We start from the raw sequence: 18,226 nt of genomic DNA, 5'->3' as shown, positions 1-18,226 counted from the left end.
TATGCTAGAGGCTTCTGATGCTAAGTTCAAAGAAGTAATTTGTTCATATGAAACCATACAAAAGGAAATGAAGAACTAGAATCCGTAACTTTCCAACTCTGCAAAACAACTCTTTAAATAGAATTATCATCCAGTTAAATTATGATTCTGCTGGTAAATTTTTGGTAACTATCGCATCATAAATAAATAATGATGGTGTTGATCTGTTTTATTGTAAAATGAATTGAATTTTTTTTTCTGTGAAATTGATTGTCAAGGGACATATTTAATTGATAAGCATTGCAATCAGCTGTCAATGGCCGCTTTAAAATCTTTTAAATTATTTTTTACCCAATCTATTCATTTACTGAACACTGTTGGGACTTCTGGGACAAATTCTGCTGCAAATTTGTTCAAGGCTTCGCAAACATTTTTATTAATATATATATCAAAGAACGTTATAAGATAAAGTATGTATCTTGAAATAAATGTATAAGAGATGTTTTATAAAGGTATGTCTACTACATTATAGGTGATAATAATAAGTTTATTGTGCTTACTTCAAGTCTCTCACAAACGTGACATAAATACTCAACAAACATGTCAGAATATTTAGAAGAAATTAAATATATATATATATATATATATATATATATATATATATATATAATATTTATCTTGGTTCTCTTCCACCTTTATAGCAAATAAGTCCATAGTTATATACGCGGAAGAATGTGTACAACATGACATAATTTAAGTTGGTTGGTCCAAAAACGAATGTAAAGTATTCACAGAGATATTTTCAAAAATTTCATTTTTATTTTGGGTGTAAATCTATATCTGAAATGAAAACAAAAAAACAAATACTGAAAATCATTTTTTCAAATTTAACTTTAACAATTTAAAATAAATAAAGGGAAGTTGCATTTAGATATACAAATTTCAATTTTTTATATGAAAAAAAAAACAAAGAATTAAAAGTTGTATAAAATTTTATGACTTCTGTGGTTCAGAAAAAAAACAAATTTTGCAACATATAAATGTTATATAGTTTTAACCGTAATATTGAATGACTTATCATTCTGTTAAATTATCTATATTAGGTTTTTTATTAAGAGTTCTTTTTCTAATAAGATTTACTTTTCTTGTAATTTTATTTAACAAGATTATATAAAATCATAAATATATTAGCTTAAAAAAAAGTATAGATTTGTTCAGCTGATGGTTAAGCTCAGTTGAACAAACTTTGCTTGCAAATAAGCTTAAGTGTACCGAGCAACATTAAAAGGAACAAATATGTATGCATGTATATTTAAAATTCTAAATCAAAATTATTGTACATTTAACCCAGAAACACTAAGTAGAGATTGTAAGGCGAAAAGTTTGAACCAAATATTATAAATTTAGAGTTTAAGATCCATCAAATTACCGGAAAAAATACAAAAACATTGAAACTACATTGAGAATATAAAATTATGTTTAATGTTTGTTTTGGATTTGGATACAATAGTAGACTCATCAAACCTTGGTTATATAATTTTAACTAAAACACAACATTTAAATCAGAATAAGTAAAAAACTAATAAATTGTCAAAAAAGAATATCTTCCTTTAGTAATACAATATCTTTTTATTTATTTGAATTAATCTACCTTTGTCATTACTTTTTAACTATATATCTATTTTCATTATATTTATCTTTTATTATTTAAATCAACGTTATACATGTATTTTAGGTTCTAAATTCTAGAAATCTCTTGTTGTATTTATATTTATATTAAATAACTATACTACAAGTATCTGAATTTGATTATTTAGGACAAATTAATAAGTTTGCCAATAAGTCATTAAAACACGGATTCCTACGTTTGTTTATAGGCGTGATTACTCTTTTATCTTCGGTAAGATTAGAAGAAAAAATATACACCAATTATATAAATTTAAGCATAACGTGTTTCGCCCTCTAGTTAGACCAATCACAACTCAGCTAAACAGTATGTCACCATCAATACCAACCAAACCAACCAAACAGATTGAAGTTATGCATGGATGATATAAAATTTTTTAGAATTTAATAACACTAAAAATATTTCTTTACTTTGCTGCTCAATTGTTTTATCTGGCTTCTACATTCGTCATTATATTATCATAAGAAAAAAAAGATAATAAGTTATTATAATAAAAAAATTATATACCAAAAGAAACGTCTAAAAATATTTAAAAATTACTTAAAAATTAACATAATAGAAAAGATAAAATATGAATAAATATTATTTTTGAAAAAATATGTAAAATCTATAAATATTTCAAGCACTAAAAGTTAAGAAAAAGTTTGTCATGTATGAACGATATAAAATTCTTGAAAATGTTAGAGACCAAATACATATTTAAATGTATTTAGATTTAAATGTAAATGATGATATCAGAATGAAGATTATAATTAAAATCATTTTCTTTAAAAAACAGTTTGGATGGTTTTAGTTGAAGATGAATGAAGGATTTAATTTCTAAGTGCCGTGGAAAGGGAAAAAGAGATATCATACATGCACTTAAACAGTGTATGAGTAACAACAGACTACAAAGAATACACACGGAAGAAACCAAAATGCTTAAAGAACTAGGAACGAACTTCAACCTTCCCTCATATTCCGAAAAAATGGAAGATAAAGAAAGCTAACTTGTTCATCTAGAGAGCACCTTGATTTTCTTTGATGCATCAAAAACATATTCTCTATTGTCCAACCGGGGGAGCTCTGTAATAAGCTGGAACAGTCGCAGGGAAAAACATTTGCCGAATCCCTTCAGCCTTAATTATGGGGAAGATGATTCCAGATGCACCCTAACAAAACAAAATTTCAGAAAATTACAAATTCAGTAGTAGAATTCACCCACAATTTTGTAATTTTTTTCTTGAAATTTTAATAGTAGAGAATGCGTTAAAGGGCGTGTAAAGTAGCTTTTAAAACTTACAGAGATTAGTCGGGCCCCAATCCATATTCTCTTAGGTGAAGGAAACGGTAACAATAAACGGCCAACACCATATATTGCAACAGCAAAGAAATGGAGAACCAAACTCAAAGGACGAGGGTTTAATCCAGAAAGTAAAGAAACTGGTCCTTCCGAGAATAGGCCTCCAAGGCTTAGATAATCAAAGCAAGCTTGCCGCATTTCCTTCCTTGCCTGATCAGGGGATGCACAAAAAACTTTGTAAAGCGCACCTGCCAATGTATTTATGGTGGATGCCACAGGCTGCAAATTAAAAAGTAAACATCAGATTTATAAATGGAAATATAAGATTGGCTTAGTGGTAAAGTTAGAAGAAGATAAGTTATGTTTGCTAAGAGTAGAAGAGATTGAGTTTAACTCTCCCGCAATCACTTAATTGTTATAAGGTTAGTTTGAAAAGAAAGATAGGAGAGATAGTGGATTCAATTTTTTGACTAACAAATACTAATGACTAATATTTCGATGAGTTTGGGTAATGCTAAGATTACCTTACGCAAGGTATAAAAGGATTCGAGGTACTTGCAGAGTGTGGGTGCATCATTGAGGTCAGGCAAGGGCCTTAGAAGATTTCTCAGCACAACAATATCAGACAATGCGACAGTCATTCCGCCTCCTGTTAGTGGATGCCGCATGTTGAATGCATCTCCCATCAGAAGGGCTCCAGGTGTAGGAAGAGGATCTGCCGGCATGCTTCTGTTTGGCATTGTCCTTATGTTGCCCTTGTCCACAGCAGCTATGAAGGCATCATAAAGTTCAGGGGGAATCTGCAACAGTTTGTCACTTCATCGTCAAAAACAGACCAGTAAAATTAAAAGTTAACAAGATTCTACACAGTGAAAAGTTAATCACATACATTCAAAGAATAAAACACAATTTAAACAGTACCTGTGGAGCTACTGTTGTCTTCAAATACTTTTCCATTTCACCGTTTGAAATAGAAGGAACCTTCTTACCAGGTACATCGACCAGACACCGAATCTCTGTACTACTTATACGATAGAATAGAATGGGTGAAGGGTCTCCCAGTATAACGTGGCCATGATTTGCGCATGGAAGCTCGCAGTTCTCTAAAAGTAAACCAACAAAACAAGAGGGAACATCCACCTGCAAATACAGCATTATAAAATATTAGTAAGGACAATGGTAGTTTGACATCCTTACACTCATTTGACTTGTTTTTTGTAATGAGAAATAATGTGTCAAATGTAAAAACGTGTCAAAGTATTTTTTTTCCTATTAGTAATTCAGAATTCTGCGTATTTCCCTCTTACTTGGTGAGTTTATAGGAAGCTGATGAATTTGATATTAGAATTAAGGCGAAAGGCATTCACACCTTAGGATTACAGAGAGAACGGCGTAAGTTTGAGAAGCAGCCATCACAAACAATGGTAAGAGGTGCAAATGTTGTCAATTCCTGACCATCTTTGTTCTTATATTGCACACCTTTAATTGTCCCTTTCTCTTCAACTAGGGAAGTCACTGTTCCTTGCTCTAATCGCACGCTGCAGAACATTTAAAAAGAAAAACACCATGTAAATACCTGTACCTCAATTGAATAACAAAAATCACATTTTAGTTCACATATCATTTCTGAGTTCTGTTCTGATATAATTACTGATTCATATAACATGATTAGATAACACTATAGGAACCACAAGATTCTAATCTTTTTTAATATATTAGAAAAAGAAGTATTAAAGGAAGGATATAGAAGCATATGGTATAAAGTATAATCGAGAAAGGAAGAAATGAATACTTGGGAAGGGTGGAAGCCTTTTCCCGCATCCTCTGAATAAAGCGACCATTGTGAAAGCTCCTGCCAGAGACATCTGAGTGAAACTTCTCTAAGGGGTAAGAGAGACGAGTATGTTTCCCATCCTTGAAAAGGGCATAGCCAAATACTTGCTGAGCATCAATTTTGTCTACACAGTCTGCAATTAAACACAGCACAAAAAACCTCAGAAAAATTCTAGAGCAATAAACGGCATGTATAAAATTAATACTTAGATTACCTTCAAGCCCCAGCTCAACCAATTTGAGATAGCCACCTGGTTGTAGCAACTCTCCAACAATACGGTCAGGCTCACTCAGATCTCTTTCAATCACGTGTACTCGACGCCCATCCTATAAAATAATATTTCTGTAGTCAATACCCATATCTATCTGTATGTCCAGAATCTCACTGATAAACAACACAACACACAATACAAATTACCCATACGAAGTTCAAATTTCCAGTGGTCTTGGCATACTGTATACTTAAAAGGTATGAGGATAACAACCAAGCCAGACACGAAAAGGGTGCCCAACAGGATCATCAATAGTAGAAATTCCCTTAAACCGTGATCTGCTGGCCTAACCTCATTTTTATATCCAAAACACATAAAATAACAACAGAAATCATAGATCGGGATCCTCAAAAGTGAGCTAACACAATAACAGAAGAAAATGTATGATCTCATATTTTGAAAAAAAAAAATAATCAAACATGCATAATTAATACACACTCAATGTGAGATTTCAAATTCTAGAAACAGGTCAATAAATTAATTAATATATAAAGATAAATATTTTATATAGAAGTATTGATTTCAAAGTTCTCCAACTATAACTACAACATGGAACTACGCACTATTACGCATAGATATTAACGAGATAAAATTCCACATCAATTTTGAATGTGTCCTCTGATATATTATTTCCAAAAAAAATAATAAACCACAAAACATCTTATCTGTTCTAAATTAGAAAACGTTATATCTTCGTCCTTCTGATGCTTAGCAAAGAAAAACTCAAAAACTCCCCAACTTGGTGAAACAGGTTCTGTCTTCTCAAATAAATACAAAATTTTAAAAAACACCAAGAAAAACAATAACAAATAATTTGTCCAGATAATACATGTCGTATCTGTATGCATATTCGTTATTAATCAACAACATGTCCAGATACATGTCCAAATAGTACATGCAAGAGTAACGGATCAACAACATCTACCTTTCCGAGAGTGTGCGCCAGAGCTGCGCCGGCTACACCAGCTCCGACAATAATGACGTCAGCGTCGCCATCGCGTTTATCCGATCTGCATTCACTAGTGGAGGTGGTCACGGTTTCCGATAACTCGATTCTGTTCACCGGCTTCGGCAGAGAAGCGCGACGCCGGCTCTCTCCGCCGAAGGCGAGGCTGTAGAGCGCGAAGAGACTCAGAACGGAACACAGAATCCAGCCAAGAACATACGGATCCACCATTTCGGAAAAACAAATCGGAGAAACCTCCTCAGAAGAGAACGACGGCGACGCTAACGCTAACCGGACGGTGGAAGAAGAATATGTGTTGTTCTGTTCGCTCTAAGTTTCTCTCTCTGCCTCGCTGGCAGAGAAAATTTGGGACCGTTTCAGTTAGGGAAAACGGAGCTCGAACGAGAGGTCCGGGTTTTATAGGGCCATGCGAGGCCCGAGACTCGTTGTTTACAACGGCCACGGTACCGTCACATTAGCTGTATTTCTGAACAAAACAACTATAAAAGAAAAATAATAAATTTATATAAATAAATAATGAAAAGGGATGAAGAAAACAATGAAAAATAAAATTAGAATGTTTTCGACTAATTTGCGCCGTGTGGGCATGTTCCACCTTCCATTGCGCAATCACGTGTGATGTGTGAGTCCTTAAAAGTTAAGATAAAATTTCAGTAGTCAAAAAAGTAAACTCCTTTAAGTTTTAAATATGTATTTAATTTCTCTAGTGGTAAATAATAACTTCAATCCTTTAATTTTATAAGATTATTTTTTGGTTCTTCAATATAGAAATATAGAATTTATTCTTTTATATAATATAATTTTTTTATTTTTTAAATGTAAAAGTTAGATTTTAAGAGAAGTATTGTTTGTTTATACATTTATTTAATTGATATTGTTGTACAAAAAAAAACTGATAACGTGTCCCTAAGTGTCATTTATAACTAATTGTTTGCATGAAAAGACGGATAACAATTCACGAATTGTCATTTATGACTAATAAATTCATTGAAAATTTATTTATGTATCATTACACCACTTTTTAATTATTATTTATTATTAAAAAATTTATTAAATGTATAATGTTAGGGAAAAAAGAACAAAAAATTTGACAGCTAATGGTTGGATGAATGTGAAGGTCGTGTTTTGTATTAGCTAAATTGTATTCGCTTAAGAAATCATTAGTTTTTTACTCGAGAGTGAAAATAGTTTAATGAATGAGAGCATGGACTTTTTTCTTTTCTGATTTTATTTAAAAATATATATAAATAGTACTTGTTTCAAATCATATTTTAATCTCAATAAACGGTCATGTTTTTTGTTTATAAACTTATCATATGATAATAGGAACTAAAACAATGAAATCATTATTTTTTAATATAAATTCATCTTCATAACTCGGTCAAATCAAACGTAAAAGTCAGTTATTTACTCTCTTATTGGCTTATACAGGACATTCATGGAAGCAAACACAATATTAAACAATATTAAGCAGTGTAAACTCAAATGTTAATATGTTATCGCTTCAATAATAAATTATATAAACAATTCACAAATATAAACATGAAATAACGTCAAAAAATTTACATAATTAAGTTAAAATAATTATTTACTCATTTTTAAACTTTAAAAATCAAAATTTTGATTAAAAAAAATATATTTCACATTAAAATTTAAAAACTAAAAACATATTTAACACGTAAAATACATTACAAACATGTAATAATCTCTCACATTTTTAATCGGTTACATTCCTGCATGTATAAAAAAACAAAAGATCTGTGAAATAACAATAATTTAATACTAATCACAAGAAATGCTAATACTTTAAAAAATACATACTCGCTAAATAATCTTTATTAAACACACCAAACATTATAATTAGATAATGATCCATTAGATAAAAAAAAAAAACTAAATACATTAAATAACCTAGCATCATTTTTCATTAATAAAATAATTCAATAAAGACCATATGAAAATATTTTATAGAATACTTTTATTGACTTTTGTGAAGCATACCATAATCTATTATTCTGACTTGAGTATTATTTACTTTTTTCACTTTTATAGATTAAGTTAATTTATATTCTAAGTGAAGACTTTGATATGACGTTATTTGTGAATTTTTTTTAGTCTAATTCAATTTTACGAAATCAAATTTGAAAGGAGAGATTTGTATTAATTTGTATACTATAAAATTATTTTATTTATAGTTAAGACTTCTAAAAAATTTACTATTAAAAAAATCACATGTCAATTTTGTTTTAAATTTTTTTTATAGAAAATATTTATAATTTTTGTTGTGAAAAAAAATTTGCAGGACAATGCTGTCAATTTTTTTGTAAAATATTTTGTATAAAACATTTTTCGCAACAAATTTTGTAAAAAATATTTGCGAATTTTATAATTTTGTAGAAAATAATTATTCACGAAAAAATTATCTATCAATTAAAATTTAAAAAAAAAATAACAGGAAAAAGTATTTTCTTGTAAATTTTTTTAACAAATTTACATGAAAATTTTCATGTAATATGAGAATTTTCAATGATTGTAATATTTTATTCATAATAAAAATTATTTTTAATTAAAAAAATTTATAATTTATAAATTAATATCTAAATTCATATAATTAATTATTTTTAATCATTAAAATTAGTGATGGTTTTATTCTCTGAAATTTAGAAGAAAGGTTTATTTATTTTGTATGGAAGTGGAAGGTACTATAGCAGTAGCTTTCGTGTTTTTCTTCTAACAATTTGAAATAATGTCAGCTTCAAACATGAGAAGATTGATGTAAACACCATGACTTTGATTTTTGATTCGCAGCCATTCGCGTTGACTGTAGAAATAATTTTTATTTATTTTTTATCAGCAAAACGGTAGAAATAATTACTTTGGCATCACTATGATTTGCTTTCTCTATTCATTGTCTTCCACACCCAAAGATGGAACTGTTCATAGTCATAGAGCTTCCAACAATAAATAAATAAGTTTAGTATTAAAAAAATGGAAATATTATGTTTTTTAAGGAAAAAATGTAATAAGTGATTAAATTACTTTGAAAAGGTAACTGATCTAATACGGTTCAACAACAAAATGAGTATAATTAATTTATTGTGTATAAAGACTTGAATGGAAAAATAACATCAAAAAAAATAGTTTATTAAAAATATTTTTTAATTTAAAATGAAAATAATGTATAAAAAATAAAAATTACTAAATTAAAGTTTTTAAAAATATGCGTATGATAAGAACAATTTTCATTATATGTATAATTATACATATGGCTAAAATTAGAAGTTAACTAGTAATTATTTGACCTTAAATAAGCGATATGCATTTGTATTTTAACATTTACCGTAAATGAAAAAGTAATGATTGCTGTTTAAACAATGTGATGTTCAAAAACAATAAAATACATTTTCTAGCACACAATTGTATGAATTTTATAAAAAATTAATTAATTAAATTTAAGTTATGTTTAAAATCTTAATTTAAGTAAGGACATGTTTTGTATAATGCATGCTAAAAAATAATAATTTATTGAGATAATTAGTTCTTAGCGATTTGATAAAATAAAGTTATGTTAAAAAAATACTATTTGTAGTCAATTTATACTACAGAATATTTTAGTACGTGCCTTAATGCGTTTTCTTTCTTCCCATGACACTGTTAAATTCTTCTTCTTCTTTTGTCGATACATTATCATGATATATTATGATATGCTATTGCAATTACAGAAGAGTTTTTTTTTTTTTTTAAGTTATCTTCTTTTCTTTATTTTGAAATTATCTGTTTTTTTATACACAGATAATTCAAAGTGAATTACGTATTTGTATTAGACAAGTATCAAATATTTTATGATATTTTATTAATATTAATTTAATAATAACGTATTTTATCTATAGATCATAATAATTTATAAAAGAATTTTAACAATGTTTAATAGATATAATTTTAATTTTGATTCACACAATAATAATCATATAATTATTATGATTTAAAAAAATTTAATATATTTTTTAATATATATATATTACATACTGTATTATATTATTTTCAAAATTAACATATATCAAATATGTGCAGTATTTGATACATGTATCATATTTATACATCATAAAAATTCATCAACAAAATAAAATTTATAATAAATTTTACTGATAAATTTTAAAATACAAATTACCTTCCGAAAGTTAAATTTGTCGTAAATATTCGTTAACAAATTAAAATTTGTATCATTGAAATATGTTGTGATAAAATTTGTTAATAATTTAATATTTTTAAATTCATTAGTAATAATTTTTTTAAAAGAATTATTAATAAATTTATCGGTAAATTGTGTATAATTTTAATTTATTAATGATATTTGATGATTATCGACAAATATTTTTTTACAGTGTTAAAGTCAACTCTCTCTTTTGTTTTCGTAAAAGTAAAGTAGAATATACAAGTTGTTTTTTCTTCCCAAGTTATTTTTCTCTGTCAGTCATTTTCAAATTATTCTATTTTTCTTTTGAAATTTCAACTTGTTATAAATCTCGAAGAAAATTAGGAAAAAATATTATGATTTTCTTTTTAGAAAAAAACACCTTATATTTACAAATAGAGAAAATATAACACAATGTTAAACATTAGTGTGTTTGAGACGGAATTAAAATTCACTGTGTAGTGAAAGAATCCGTGAGAAATATTCGTAGATAAAATAAAATAAATTAAAAAAACATTATTTGTACCTATATCGCAAGAACATAAATATTGTTGAGGCTGGTTCTTTGACAATGCTCAAATTGTTCACGTCTCTTCAACCCTTAACATACGTTACTTTTCCTCTTTTGTTATCATGTGAGTTTTATATATTCTAAAATAATGCGACGAATAAAATATATTGCAGAATTATGCAATTAAATATAAAAACATAAGTCAAACATTTTTTTAATTTTCAATCACAAAATTATGCAAGAAACATTTTTGCATTTTGTCGTATTAAAACCACACAGTAGATTATGTGTTTCAAATTATTTTTGTTGAATAAGAAGTTAAGATTTTTATGCAGTCTATACTACCAATAAAGGAAATATTACTTTTGTGGTATCCGCAATTTTCTTTTGACTATTTTTCTTCCGATTCTTACAAGATAAGTTACGAAATGCATTTCTTTCAATTATTAATAATAATACTATAATAATAATAATGTTTCTATTGCATATTGACGTGTATATTAATTTTAAACTCTGATTTTTTTTTTCATCCGTTTGCATTTTTAAATAGCCAAGAGAAATTTTTTTTTATTACTTTATTTCCTGATAGAGGTTACTAAAATAAAAGTGTTAAGATTATTCTTTCAAGCATTACATCACTTTCAACTATATGCTTTTATCTTTTAGAATATTAAAAGTATCTTTCAGTTACTGATCATAGAGTAACTCCTTCGATAAATCACTAAATAGGTTTTATCTTTATCTAAAAAATTTTGATACTCAAAATCAAAAAGGTCAAATCCTACTCAACATATTTCGGAAACATAGCATGTTCTTACGTATTTAGTTGTTGTAATTGTTAATGTACTTTCGAAAGAGTTACGTTAAAGCAAACGACAAGGAGAGCTTATAATACAAATGGGGTTTCCATTGGATCTATTGATAATAATAAATTATACTCTTAATATATGGAATAAATTTGATTTGGACCATTCAAATACATATTAATATATATAGTATGAAAATTCTTAATAATTTTTTTAAGGTATGTACAACGTCAACATAGATATTATAGTGATTTGTTTTACATTAGATACTATTATATATTTAAAGACAAGAACGATTAACTCTTATGTTAAAGCTTTTAGCTCCATAAATAAGGTGATTTTATATCCACACAAAAAAATGATTATTTGATTATATCCTATAATTTCAGCTATTTTCGTTGTATTATAATTTAATCGGAATCTATTAATCTTCATGGAGATAAGATAAGAAGATGCAGGAGATGTCTAAATAGTATTCACATATTTATTTATTTTAATCATATTCTTATAATGATGATAGAAAAACATGGAAATAGAAAAACATATTTATTATTTGATGTTTAATTATTTAAAAATACTACATATTCAAGAGGGTTTTCTTTCTTTTGGGGGCTATCCCTCGTGAGAATGGTCACTAATTTTTTCCTGATCTTGCGATATGCGTGCAAAGCATGGCTTATTTTTTATTTTTTATTTTTTGTCTGTAATTTCTTCCATGCGTTTAGATGTTTTAGTTGTTGAATTTAATAAATACATAATAACGATAACGAATAATAAATTTTAAAAGGAAAACCAAACAGAGGCTGCAAATCAAGGGGCTTCGTGTACCACCACAACATAGTGAAACCAAGGGGCTGCATATGAATCCAGCTAATTTATCTTTACCAGGTACAAAAAAAAAACAATAAATAATAAATAGTATATATTTTTTTTTCATTATGAGGATTTTAAAACAAAGACAAAATTGAAACCATAGGGAATATTTATCATTTTCATATGTTCTTGGCATCTTTAAACATAATGTAAAGTAATATGTAAAATATAATAACTTCTTCATGTTTATGTGAAAAAGTATAAATAAAAAGGGTGGTTAAATATGTTTTTAGTCTTTTAACTTTCAGTAAATTTTGAAATTAGTTTATTTTGAAATTTTGGATCAATTTAGTCCTTCATCTTTCGAAATACGTGGATTTAATTCTTTTAATCAAATTTTGTTAAATTTATTACGCATTTCAGGATTCTATTTGAGTTGTTTATATTATTTGACACATTTTTGTTTTAATATTAAGTCAAATACTATTATAAAACACGTTTGAAATGTCAAATAAACTTAAAAAAATTGATTAAAAAAATTAAATCCACGTATTTTAAAATATGAATGATTAAATTGATCCAAAATTTCAAAATTAACTAATTTTAAAATTTACTGAAAAGTAAGAAAAAATACATATTTAATCCTAAAATACAGAGATTCCTCTATAATTATTATAAATTTCTCAAATAAAATTATTTCCAGCTGGCAAAACCTAACATGCCTACGTTCTGATAACTCCAAACAAAAGCAATTAATAATGATAAACAAAACTGAACCATATCTCTATTCGTCTTTATATCATGAATGATAAAACTCTTTCAAGTTTTTAATGCAACTATACTAGAGACGTAAACTTACCAAAGAAAAATGATTGAGAGATAAATATTTTTCCATCAACTAATTCGTGAGTTTAGGGTTTACTTATCTAATTTTGTGTTATTCAAACTGATAATTTCTTGGTCTTCTTTTTTCATTAAATACGCCAACTAGTTAGTATAATTTTCAAATATTTGATGTAAACATTTAAGAAAAATGACATTGAAATTTAGTTTATTTAAAAAAGGATTCATCAATGACAACCAACAAGGTATTGGATTTTTTACATGATTCTAACTAATGTTTTTGTTGGCAAAATTTATGGCTTACATCATTCATTCATGGTGACCACTGAGAGGGTCCATTTTTATTGAAATATATGCAACATTATTGCTAAGTTCAAAGTGTGGTCCTTATTCATATGTTAATAGAAAAAGTTATGGTTCATTTTTCTTTGAATTTATAACATTTATGTCTAAGGGTATAAATTGTGGTCCTTACTCTGTGTTAATACATAAAGTTAGGGTTGGGAGGGGACCACATTTACCGATGGGAATGAAAAATTAAAATCTAAATAATTGGCCGTTAAATACTCAAATGACAATGTTAAGATATATCAATTTTAAATTAGTGTGTTAATTTTGTCTTTAAATTTGGTGCACATATGTCAACAGTGTGATAGGATATGGGTAGTAATTCCTTGTATCTTACCCGTTGGAAAAATATCTGCTCTGTATCCATATTTGTGTCGAAATTCATTATGCGGATATCCACATATTTATAAAGAAAAAATTTAATATTTGATAACATGTTTTAACTATAAATTCAAATAAAAATATAATCCATAACATTCATAAATTTCGAACAAAATACAAATAATTTATTTAAACAGTGTTGAATAACAACTTACAAAAAAATGAAGATTTTTTTAAATCAATTTATAAAAAATAACACATCAAAAATTGATGTATTAATGTTTTAATTATTTTTTTTTTAATTTAAATTAGATTATAGCGAGTATGGATATCTACGGGTACGGATACTATGTATCCGTCCCGTTAAGATATAAAAATTAACCGTACTCGTCATCCATGAATATTCATTTATAGTATTCATTTCCTACTCATTACGAATGTTATTCGCGGATACCCGTGATATGAATTTTTTTTACTTCCATATTTTCGCATCGCATCCAGTTCTAACTACAGTAAAATAAAGTTTAACCTATCTTCTGATTAAGTATATTTAAAACAAAATATTGTTTTTTTTAGGATTAAGTTGACGTAATTATTTAATGTGTATAAAATAGATTTTAAAAGCTAATTTAATCACATTCCTTTAAAAATATATTGGTGATATATGTGGATTTTTGTCAAATTAATATTAATGATATAAATGAGAGATGTAAGACATTTTTAATTTTTTTTATCTTATTACATTAAAATACTCCAATAAGAATTTCTTACAATATCTATATTTTAAATTCAAGATTTTTATATCGAAATACTCTAAAGCACGAAAAGTTCACTACACAAAAAGACATTAAGAAACAAATTTCACTCTCCATTCTTTCTGTTTTCCTTTTCTTTCTTTCGTTTTCAAAACTTTTTCTACTTGTTTTATTTTGTTGTGCGTATCATTTTCAAAAGTTCTATTTTTGTGTATCATTTTCTGTTTTGGGGGTATTTCAAATGTTCACAACACAGATAATTTAACAATTATATTATTTATTTGTACTGTTTATATTCTAAATGGGTACCTCAAAAAGACATTTTCACGTGTTAATATGTTAAAATTTAGCAACTAAAGTACTAGAATGAACTCTAGTGTTTGAGAAATCTGCACTATGACATAATCATTTTCAAGCAGGAAAAAAAAAAAAAAAACTCCAATTTGTTGTGAAAGTGTTACAAATCCAAGTTTCAGAAAACACAATATTTACACGTGAGAAAGAAATAAAGCATACAATAAAATTTAGGACAAATGTCAATTACTATTCAATTAAGGAAATTGAGATAATGAATTTTTTACTAATTACTCAAAATTATCTCCTTGTGGTAAGTCCACTCTATCAAACGAAATTTCTAAGAGTTGAATACTAATATAATATAGTGAAAACTTGAAGTTTTTTTTAGTGGAATCCTAATCTTGAAATTATGCAAAATGCATGATGAATAAAAATGAAATATGATTTGTTTGGTATGAAGCACTATTCTTTAATGTCTTTGGCTGTACAAGGTGTTGATTTTGACTTCTTCAGTCAATTTATATATTAAATAATTTCATTTCTATATTGAAGACTTGAATATCATGGTTATTAGTGTATTCTACCACTTAAATATCACAGTCGAGTTTGAGAAATTGTCATCTTTTCTCACTTAAATTCCACCACTTTTGTTTAATTTTTGTTAATGAAAAATCCAAAATCTTTTTCATTCTTCTTACTAAATAAATTCTTCAAACAAATTTTGTATTTTAAATATTAATGAAATGAGTTGACCCACAATCTCTCATTTTTCTCGTAATTTTTACTGCTTTCATTCTTAACTTTTATTTTACGGAAAATCCAGAGTGTTTCAGTCAATGAGTCTTTTGTTAGTTTCTTTAGATTTAGATTGTCTCATGTTTTGATTTATTGGACATGTGTTTTTAGAAGGTCAATGATATTTTAATAATTTTCATTTAAAATACGAAGAGATATTCTTTAAGTGATTTTGAAATATTGAATATTATAAAATAAAAAAAATAAAAAATTATTTATAAAATAACACCTAAAATTATAAGAAAAAATTATTAAAATTTAATAATTAAAAAATTAGTTTATTGTATTATTCACTTATATATGCCTATTATAAATAATTATTATAATTTTCTTAAAATTATGATAGTTCAAAAGCAGAGATATTTTTATGATTTTGACAAGTGAAGATAAAAATGATTTTTATGACTTTCAGGATTTGTAAGGAAGGTATGACAACTGGTTTCTCTTGCGCGAAAAATGTGACATGCTAAGAAAGGGAGAAAGGACAGTGTCCAATAAAGAATGAGAAGACACCAACTAATTTTCCAAGCCCCACTGTTTAAATGAAGAAAAAGTTAGTTCTTTTGAAGTCTTAATGGTCCTATAAAGAAAAAAAAGGTAGAAAACAAAAACTACATAAAAATAAGGCTTTTATGTGTTCAATACTTTTATTATTGAGAAAACACTTTCTTCAAAAATACTTTTCATTGTTATATGATATCCTTTTCCTTCATGTGTTAGCTAAACTAGAAAAGAGCTAAATAGTTGTATCCATTTTTTAATATGCTTAATATAAGAATAGTGAGTAATTTATTGTAATATTTACATTTTAAATATTTTTTTATATATTTGAAATTATTGCCAAACACTTATTATTATTATTATTATTATTATTATTATAATAATAATAATAATAATAATAGTAATAATAGTAATAGTAGTGCAAGTAATTTGAGAATCAATATTAAAGATAATTTAAATATTTTTTTTTCAATTTTATAGTGTATGATAAAATTGTGATATAGTTATTGATTATAAAATAGATAACATCTCGAATATAATAACTTATCCTAAGAGTTTATTTCAATTAACTTGAAATTAAAATTAAGTTGTAAATGACTTAATTTTATTTGAAAGAATAGTTTTCTTTTGTTAAGTTTAAAGAACAATGCATAATAACACATATAGTGTTAATTTTAGAGGAGCTTGTTAAAGAATAATTACGCAAAAAAATTAGACAAGTTACTATAAAAAGCACTCACCATGTAAATTTATGCAAGTAATTTATAATTTGTGTACAATAAAAAAAAAAACATTGTTCATGTACAATTTTTCTCGTAATAATTTATTTATATGATGATGTTGTTAATGTTTCTAATATTTATAAAAAATTCTTTGTCGATGGAAGAATGGTTAAAGATTGTTTTGATATAACTAGGTTGATAATTTATTGACATGAAATTGAAAAAAAAAAGAGTTGAGTCACAAAAATAGATAATGAAAATTGTTATATAAATAATAGTTAAACTATAAAATTACAAAGTTATAAAATTACAAAAATTAAAAAATTAAAAAATCATAAAATTATGACAAAATTATAGTAAAATTATAAACTTACACGTGTGGAAACTAAAGAAGGTAATAAAGCTATATAAAAACTACATCATCTAATTGACAACACACTTAGTGAACAAGAAATTATGACTTAATCTAAAGTTCCCCATTGTTGTGGAGTTAAAACTTAATTAAATATTTATAATATATATATATATATATAAATTTAATTTTTCTATATTAATGCTCTCAACTATTTATACTCTTTTATTTGTTGTCTTTAATTTTTCTAGTTTTTTTAATTATTAATAATAAAACAACATTGTATTACAGTTTTCCATGATAGAAAAATTAATAGAGTTACAAAAATTTTCCGGAGAGATTTAAATATAAACGATTTAAAATATAAGATAAAATTAGAGGACTTTTTTAAATAAAAATACAGTTAAGAAAGAAATCCAATTAAAACTTACGTACTCTAAATCGAATTCATAATTTGTTTTTAACTCATATTCCTCTTATCTCAAATTGTTCTAGAATATAAGTGAAGCTCTCAATTTCACCACACAAAACTTTATCGTAATATATGTATGGTTATAAAAGAATAATGTTTACTAGCACATAATAATTTGAGACAATTTGTGTGAAATTGTATTTGACAATTTACGATGATAACACGTAAAATGCACATCAAATGATTGAACTCAAAAAATATTAGCAATCTCAAGTTGAGATAGATAGCAAAGATAGTGAATCTAAATTATAGATTTTAATTTATAACATAATAGTGAGTTATAGTGAATATACAGTTTATTTATACTTAAAAGAAATTAGAGTACTCGAAGTCATGTCACAAATGAAGACATATAATAAAATGTACTCTTTTAGTTTCTTTCATATGATATGTTAAAACTGATGGGCAGAGTCCAATTACCAAATCTGAAACCCTGCACAGAAGGCTATTTCTTCCTGCACCAGTCAAATTTCTTCTT

General features: G+C 26.3%; 1 protein-coding gene across 1 annotated transcript; it reads right to left on the bottom strand.

Moving 5' to 3' along the window:
* Nucleotides 1-2,490: 2,490 nt before the first annotated feature.
* On the bottom strand, nt 2,491-6,483 carry LOC114194766 (squalene monooxygenase-like). The gene is made up of 8 exons (XM_028085165.1): nt 5,979-6,483; nt 4,997-5,108; nt 4,741-4,915; nt 4,318-4,486; nt 3,870-4,088; nt 3,473-3,748; nt 2,949-3,227; nt 2,491-2,817 (listed from the first exon to the last, which is right to left on the bottom strand). The coding sequence occupies exons 1-8, from the start codon at nt 6,228-6,230 to the stop codon at nt 2,710-2,712; spliced, it is 1,590 nt and encodes a 529-aa protein (XP_027940966.1). The 5' UTR covers nt 6,231-6,483; the 3' UTR covers nt 2,491-2,709.
* Nucleotides 6,484-18,226: the final 11,743 nt, after the last annotated feature.

The sequence above is a fragment of the Vigna unguiculata genome, chromosome 8 (genome assembly GCF_004118075.2).
Source record: "Vigna unguiculata cultivar IT97K-499-35 chromosome 8, ASM411807v1, whole genome shotgun sequence".
NCBI classification, from domain to species: Eukaryota; Viridiplantae; Streptophyta; class Magnoliopsida; order Fabales; family Fabaceae; genus Vigna; species Vigna unguiculata.
Note: the sequence above shows the minus strand (reverse complement) of the source record. Positions and strands in the feature narration are given on the sequence as shown.